The following is an 8,348-nucleotide window of genomic DNA, read 5'->3' on the forward strand; positions in this document are numbered from 1 at the left end:
CCCGGACACACTGGGTGCCCCGATATGGGTGACCCCCCCCCCCATACCTGGGTGCCCCCCCCAAAACTCATGGGTGGCCCCCCCAAATGGCTGGGTGCCCCCCAAACGCCTGCGTCCCTTCTCTATAATGACTTTTTCTTCTCTATAATGACTTTCCTGGACGCCTGGGTGCCCCCCCCAAAATCCTGGGTGCCCCCCCCCGACACCTGGGTGCCCCCCCCCGATATGGGTGACCCCCCCCCGACACATGGGTGCCCCCCCAATATGGGTGACCCCCCCCATACCTGGGTGCCCCCCCCAAAACTCGTGGGTGGCCCCCCAAATGGCTGGGTGCCCCCCAAACCCCTGCGTCCCCTCTCTATAATGACTTTCCCGGACCCCTGGGTGCCCCCCCCAAAATCCTGGGTGCCCCCCCGACACCTGGGTGCCCCCCCCGATATGGGTGACCCCCCCTCATACCTGGGTGCCCCCCCCCCAGACTCATGGGTGGCCCCCCAAATGGCTGGGTGCCCCCCAAACCCCTGCGTCCCCTCTCTATAATGACTTTCCTGGATGCCTGGGTGCCCCCCCCAAACTCCTGGGTGCCCCCCCGACACCTGGGTGCCCCCCCCGATATGGGTGACCCCCCCTGACACCTGGGTGCCCCCCCCCCAGACTCGTGGGTGGCCCCCCAAATGGCTGGGTGCCCCCCAAACCCCTGCGTCCCCTCTCTATAATGATTTTCCTGGACGCCTGGGTGCCCCCCTCCAAAATCCTGGGTGCCCCCCATGACACCTGGGTGCCCCCCCGACACCTGGGTGCCCCCCCCCGACACCTGGGTGCCCCCCCCAGACTCGTGGGTGGCCCCCCAAATGGCTGGGTGCCCCCCAAACCCCTGTGTCCCTTCTCTATAATGACTTTCCCGGACCCCTGGGTGCCCCCCCCAAAATCCTGGGTGCTCCCCCCGACACCTGGGTGCCCCCCCCGATATGGGTGACCCCCCCTCGATACCTGGGTGCCCCCCCCAAAACTCGTGGGTGCCCCCCCAAACTCCTGGGTGCCCCCCCCCGACACCTGGGTGCCCCCCTGAATGCTTGGGACCCCTTTGGGTGCTGGTGGGGGGGGGGTCTGGGACCCCTTTGGGGGGGGGTGGGGGGCTCTGGGTGCCCTTTGGGGGGGGTCCGGGTGCCCTTGGGGGGGGGTCCGGGTGCTCTGGGTGCCCTTTGGGGGTCTCTGGGTGTCCTTGGGGGGGGACTGGGACCCCTTTGGGGGGGGCCGGGTGCTCTGGGACCCCCGTGGGGGGGTCCGGGTGCCCTTTGGGGGGGGGCCCGGGTGCTCTGGGTGCCCTTGGGGGGGGTCTGGGACCCCTTGGGGGGGTCCGGGTGCCCTTGGGGGGGGTCCGGGTGCCTTTTGGGGGTCTCTGGGTGCTCTGGGACCCCTTTGGGGGGGTTCTGGGTGCTCTTTGGGGGGGGTCTGGGTGCCCTTGGGGGGGGTCTGGGACCTCTTTGGGGGGGTCTGGGTGCCCTTTGGGGGGGGGTCTGGGTGCCCTTGGGGGGGTGTCTGGGTGCTCCGGGACCCCTTGGGGGGGTTCTGGGTGCTCTTTGGGGGGGTCTGGGACCCCTTTGGGGGTCTCTGGGTGCCCTTTGGGGGGGGTCCGGGTGCTCTGGGTGCCTTTTGGGGGGGTCTGGGTGCCCTTGGGGGGGTGTCTGGGTGCTCCGGGACCCCCGTGGGGGTGTCCGGAGCCCCCCCCCCGAACCCCCCCCCCCCCCCCCCCCCCAGGAGACGCTGCGCACGGCGCTGGCGCTGGGCGCCGACCGGGGGGTGCTGGTGGAGGCGGGGGGGGGGCGCTGGGCCCGCGGGAGGCGGCGGCGGCGCTGGCCGGGCTGGCGGGGCGCCTGCGCCCCCACCTCGTGCTGCTGGGCAAGCAGGTGGGCGCGACCCCCCCCACCCCGTAGGGGGGACCCTATAGACACCCCGTAGGGACCCTGTGGGGACCCTATAGACACCCTATAGGGACCCCATAGAGACCCCGGGGAGACCCTATAGAGACCCCGGGGAGACCCTATAGAGACCCTGGGGAGACCCTATAGAGACCCTGGGGACACCCCTGTGCAGATCCCTAGAGAGACCCCACGGAACCCCATAGAGAGCCTATAGAGACCCTATAGAGACCCTACAGGACCCCATAGAGACCCTATAGAGACCCCGTAGGGACCCTGTAGGGACCCTATAGAGACCCTGGGGTGACCCTGTAGGGACCCTGGGGACACCCCTGTGCAGACCCCTAGAGAGACCCCATGGAACCCCATAGAGAGCCTATAGAGAGCCTATAGAGACCATGGGGAGACCCTGTAGAGACCCCATAGAGACCCCGGGGAGACCCTATAGAGACCCCGGGGAGACCCTGTAGGGACCCTAGAGAGACCCCTAGAGAGACCCCATGCAACCTTATAGAGACCCCATAGAGACCCTATAGGGCCCCATAGAGACCCTATAGAGACCCTGGGGACACCCCTATGCAGACCCCTATAGAGACCCTATAAGGTCCCCTATGGGGGGGGGTGTCCCGTGTCCCCTATAGGGCCCGGGGGGGGGGGGGTCCGGGTCCCCTATAGATCTTGAGGGAGGTGTCCGTGTCCCCTATAGCCCCCATAGGACCTTGGGGGGGGGGGGGGGCGGCATGTCCTCTATAGGGTCCCCTATAGGGCCGGGGGGGGGTGGGGTGTCCGGGTCCCCTATAGATCTTGGGGGGGTCCCGTGCCCCCTATAGGCCCCGGGGGGGTCCCGTGTCCCCTATAGGGTCCCCTATAGGTGTGTCGTGTCGTCCCCCCCCCCCCCCCCAGGCCATCGACGACGACTGTAACCAGACCGGGCAGATCCTGGCCGCCATGTTGGACTGGCCCCAGGTAAGCCCCGCCCCACCCTCCGGTCTCTGCGCGCCGCGGGGCATGACGGGATCGATCCCCCCTCCTTGTCCCGGGGCATCATGGGATATACCCCCCCGTCCCGCAGGGGATCATGGGATATATCCGCCCGTCCCGCGGGGGGTGATGGGATATATCCCCCCCTCCCCGTTCCGTCCCGCGGGGGATGATGGGATAGTGCGGGTGCGGAGCGGCGGGGGGTGGAGGACCAGTGCTTACTGGGAGGGCCCCACTTCATACTGGGAAGGCTCCACTTCAAAGTGGGAGGCCCCGGTGCTTACTGGGAGGGCACCAGTTCATACTGGGAGGGCCTCAGCGCTTACTAGGAGTGTCTAGTTTATACTGGGAGGGCCCCAGTTTATACTGGGAAGGCACCAGTTTATACCGGGAGGGCCCCAGTGCTTACTAGGAGGGCTTAGGTCATACTGGGAGAGCCTCAGTGGATACTGGGAGTGCCTCAGTCCATACTGGGAAGGCACCAGTTTATACTGGGAGGGCCCCAATTCATACTGGAGGTCCCAAGTCTTAGTGGGAGGGCCCCAGCTCATACTGGGAGGCCCCAGCTCATACTGGGAGGACCCTAGCTCGTACTGGGAGGACCCTAGCTCATACTGGGATGGCCCCAGTTCATACTGGGATAGCAGGGGTGCAGAGCATCATCGCAACGGGACAGACCCACGGTACCGGGGCGGGATGCCGGGACTGGGGCTGCTCCCAGGTCATACTGGAAGGCCCCAGCTCATACTGGGAGGCCCTAGCTCATACTCGGAGGACCCCAGTTCATACTGGGAGGCCCTAGCTCATACTGGGAGGACCTTAGCTCATACTGGGAGGACCCTAGCTCATACTGGGATGGCCCCAGCTCATACTGGGATAGCAGGGGCGCAGAGCATCATCGCAACGGGGCAGACCCACGGTACCGGGGCGGGATGCCGGGACTGGGGCTGCTCCCAGGTCATACTGGGATGGTCCCAGTTGATACTGGGAGGCCCCAGCTCATACTGGGAGGTCCCAGCTCATACTGGGAGGACCCTAGCTCATACTGGGATGGCCCCAGTTCATACTGGGATAGCAGGGGTGCAGAGCATCATCGCAGCGGGGCAGACCCACGGTACCGGGGTGGGATGCCGGGACTGGGGCCGCTCCCAGGTCGTACTGGGATGGCCCCAGTTGATACTGGGAGGCCCTAGCTCATACTGGGAGGACCTTAGCTCATACTGGGAGGACCCTAGCTCATACTGGGATGGCCCCAGCTCATACTGGGATAGCAGGGGTGCAGAGCATCATTGCAGCGGGGCAGACCCACGGTACTGGGGTGGGATGCCGGGACTGGGGCTGCTCCCAGGTCGTACTGGGATGGTCCCAGTTGATACTGGGAGGCCCCAGCTCATACTGGGAGGACTCTAGCTCATACTGGGAGGACCCTAGCTCATACTGGGATGGCCCCAGTTCATACTGGGATAGCGGATGTGCAGAGCATCATCGCAGCAGGGCAGACCCACGGTACTGGGGTGGGATGCCGGGACTGGGGCTGCTCCCAGGTCGTACTGGGATGGTCCCAGTTGATACTGGGAGGCCCCAGTGCTTACTGGGAGGCCCCAGCTCATACTGGGAGGACCCTAGCTCATACTGGGATGGCCCCAGTTCATACTGGGATAGCAGATGTGCAGAGCATCATCGCAGCGGGGCAGACCCACGGTACCGGGGCGGGATGCCGGGACTGGGGCTGCTCCCAGGTCGTACTGGGATGGCCCCAGTTGATACTGGGAGGCCCTAGCTCATACTGGGAGGACTCTAGCTCATACTGGGAGGACCCTAGCTCATACTGGGATGGCCCCAGCTCATACTGGGATAGCAGGGGTGCAGAGCATCATCGCAACGGGGCAGACCCACGGTACTGGGGTGGGATGCCGGGACTGGGGCCGCTCCCAGGTCGTACTGGGAGGGTCCCAGTTGATACTGGAAGGCCCCAGCTCATACTGGGAGGCCCTAGCTCATACTGGGAGGACCCTAGCTCATACTGGGATGGCCCCAGTTCATACTGGGATAGCAGGGGCGCAGAGCATCATCGCAACGGGGCAGACCCACGGTACCGGGGCGGGATGCCGGGACTGGGGCCGCTCCCAGGTCGTACTGGGAGGGTCCCAGTTGATACTGGGAGGCCCTAGCTCATACTGCGAGGACTCTAGCTCATACTGGGAGGACCCTAGCTCATACTGGGATGGCCCCAGTTCATACTGGGATAGCAGATGTGCAGAGCATCATCGCAGCGGGGCAGACCCACGGTACCGGGGTGGGATGCCGGGACTGGGGCCGCTCCCAGGTCGTACTGGGATGGCCCCAGTTGATACTGGGAGGCCCCAGCTCATACTGGGAGGACCTTAGCTCATACTGGGAGGACCCTAGCTCATACTGGGATGGCCCCAGCTCATACTGGGATAGCAGGGGTGCAGAGCACCATTGCAACGGGGCAGAACCATGATAGTGGGGTGGGATGCCGGGACTGGGGCCGCTCCCAGGTCATACTGGGATGGTCCCAGTTGATACTGGGAGGCCCCAGCTCATACTGGGAGGTCCCAGCTCATACTGGGAGGACCTTAGCTCATACTGGGAGGACCCTAGCTCATACTGGGATGGCCCCAGTTCATACTGGGATAGCGGATGCGCAGAGCATCATCGCAACGGGGCAGACCCACGGTACCGGGGCGGGATGCCGGGACTGGGGCCGCTCCCAGGTCGTACTGGGAGGGTCCCAGTGCTTACTGGTTCGTTACTGGGCGGCAGGGGACCTTCGCGTCGCGGGTGGAGCTGGAGGGGGAGCGGGTGCGGGTGCAGCGGGAGGTGGACGGGGGGCTGGAGACGCTGCGCCTGCGCCTGCCCGCCGTCCTCACCGCCGACCTGCGCCTCAACGAGCCCCGATACGCCACCCTGCCCAACATCATGGTGCGGGGGGGCGCCGGACCGGGACCCCCCCCCCAAAAAACCTGCGGGACCCCCCCAGACCCCTGGGTGTCCCCCCCCCAAATTCCTGGGTGCCCCCCCCAGACCCCTGGGAACCCCCCAGACCCCTGGGTGTCCCCCCCCAAATTCCTGGGTGCCCCCCCCGACCCCTGGGTGCCCCCCAAACCCCTGGGTGCCCCCCCCAAATTCCTGGGTGCCCCCCCCAGACCCCTGGGTGCCCCCCCCAAATTCCTGGGTGCCCCCTCGAACCCCTGGGTGCCCCCCCCCAGACCCCTGGGTGCCCCCCCAAACCCCTGGGTGCCCCCCCCCCAAACCCCTGGGTGCCCCCTCGAACACCTGGGTGCCCCCCCCAAATCCCTGGGTGCCCCCCCCCAAATTCCTGGGTGCCCCCCCGAACCCCTGGGTGCCCCCCCCCAGACCCCTGGGTGCCCCCCCAAACCCCTGGGTGCCCCCCCCCAAACCCCTGGGTGCCCCCCCGAACCCCTGGGTGACCCCCAAATCCCTGGGTGCCCCCCCCAAATTCCTGGGTGCCCCCTCGAACCCCTGGGTGCCCCCCCCAAATTCCTGGGTGCCCCCCCGAACCCCTGGGTTCCCCCCCCCAAATCCCTGGGTGCCCCCCCAAATTCCTGGGTGCCCCCCCCAAAACCCCTGGGAACCCCCCCCAGACACTTGGGTGCCCCCCCCCAGACCCCTGGGTGACCCCCAAACCCCTGGGTGCCCCCCCCCGGACCCCTGGGTGCCCCCCCCAGACCCCTGGGTGCCCCCCCCAAATTCCTGGGTGCCCCCCCAAACCCCTGGGTGCCCCCCCCCAAATCCCTGGGTGCCCCCCCCAGACCCCTGGGTGCCCCCCAGACCCCTGGGTGCCCCCCAAACCCCTGGGTGCCCCCCCCAAATCCCTGGGTGCCCCCCCGAACCCCTGGGTTCCCCCCCCCAAATCCCTGGGTGCCCCCCCAAAATCCTGGGTGCCCCCCCCAAACCCCTGGGTGCCCCCCCCAAAACCCCTGGGAACCCCCCCCAGACACTTGGGTGCCCCCCCCCAAATTCCTGGGTGACCCCCAAACCCCTGGGTGCCCCCCCCAGACCCCTGGGTGTCCCCCCCCCAAATTCCTGGGTACCCCCCAAATTCCTGGGTGCCCCCCCGAACCCCTGGGTTCCCCCCCCAAACCCCTGGGTGACCCCCAAATCCCTGGGTGCCCCCCCCAAATTCCTGGGTGCCCCCCCCCAATAACCAAAATCCCTTAAATCCCTTTTTTTTTTTTTTTTTTTTTTTTCCTGCCCCCCCCAGAAAGCCAAGAAGAAGCCCCTGGAAGTGATCACGGCGTCGGAATTGGGGGGGGGGTCCCCCCAGTCCCCCCCCCCGCCTGCGGGTGCTGAAACTGGAGGAGCCCCCCCCTCGCGGGGGGGGGGCAGCGGGTGGAGGACGTCCCCGCTCTGCTGGAGCGACTGCGCAGCAGCGGGTGCATCTGAGGGGGGGGGACACCCCCAAAATTTTTTTTTGGGGGGGCCCCCCCGCTCCCATTTTGATTCATTAAGGGGCACCCCAGTGGTTTTTTTTTTTGGGGGGGGGGTGCTCCCCAGACACTTGGGTGCCCCCCCCCCCGAGGGGGGGGACCCCAATTTTGGGGGCAGCCAAGAATTTTGGGGGGGGCAGCCAAGAATTTTGGGGGGGCACCCAGGAATTTTGGGGGGGGCACCCAGGATTTTTGGGGTACCTAAGTGGGTGGGGGGGGCCAAAATCTCCCCCCCCCCAATTTTGATTCATTAAGGGGCACCTTGGTGGGTTTTTTTGGGGGGGGGTGCCCCCCCCAAGGGTGGGGACCCCAATTTTGGGGGGGCACCCAAGAATTTTGGGGGGGGGGCACCCAGGATTTTTGGGGTACCTAAGTGGGTGGGGGGGGGCCAAAATCTCCCCCCCCCCAATTTTGATTCATTAAGGGGCACCTTGGTGGGTTTTTTTTGGGGGGGGGGTGCCCCCCCCAAGGGTGGGGACCCCAATTTTGGGGGGGCACCCAGGATTTTTGGGGGGCACCCAGGTGTTTTGGGGGGGGTCCCCCAGTGCCTTCCAGTCTGGACTAGTAGGTCCAGGCATCCCAGTGCCTTCCCCCCCCCCCCCCAAAATTTGGGGGGGACCCAGGTGTCCGGCTGTGCCCCCCCCCCCCAATAAAGGCGTGGCTGCTTGATGATGTCATGGTTTGTTGGGGTGGGTGGGGCTTAAGAGGGTGGGGTCAGCCCCGGGGGTGGGGCTTAAGGGGGCTCCGCCCACCGTGCGGTCTTTTGGGCGGGGGTTACTGGTTTGTTGGGGGGTTTGCTGGGGGGGGGGGACCCAGTATAAACCAGTTTGGCCCCGGGGGGGGTCCCAGTATGACCCAGTTTGGCACCAGGAGGGGCCCAGTATGACCCAGTTTGGCCCTGGGGGTTCCCAGTGTGACCCAGTTTGGCCCTGGGAATGGGACCAGGGGTTCCCAGTATGACCCAATTTAGCAC

General features: G+C 66.4%; 1 protein-coding gene across 1 annotated transcript; it reads left to right on the top strand.

Moving 5' to 3' along the window:
* Positions 1–1,710: 1,710 nt before the first annotated feature.
* Positions 1,711–7,977, top strand: ETFB (electron transfer flavoprotein subunit beta; the record flags this gene model as incomplete). Its single annotated transcript, XM_030005937.2, is given in 7 exon segments — positions 1,711–1,822; positions 1,825–1,907; positions 2,823–2,885; positions 5,688–5,846; positions 7,150–7,196; positions 7,198–7,261; positions 7,263–7,977. Coding segments are annotated over 7 exon segments (597 nt in total), but the record flags the coding sequence as incomplete, so codon positions are not given.
* Positions 7,978–8,348: the final 371 nt, after the last annotated feature.

Source organism: Aquila chrysaetos, unplaced genomic scaffold, assembly GCF_900496995.4.
Source record: "Aquila chrysaetos chrysaetos unplaced genomic scaffold, bAquChr1.4, whole genome shotgun sequence".
NCBI classification, from domain to species: domain Eukaryota; kingdom Metazoa; phylum Chordata; class Aves; order Accipitriformes; family Accipitridae; genus Aquila; species Aquila chrysaetos.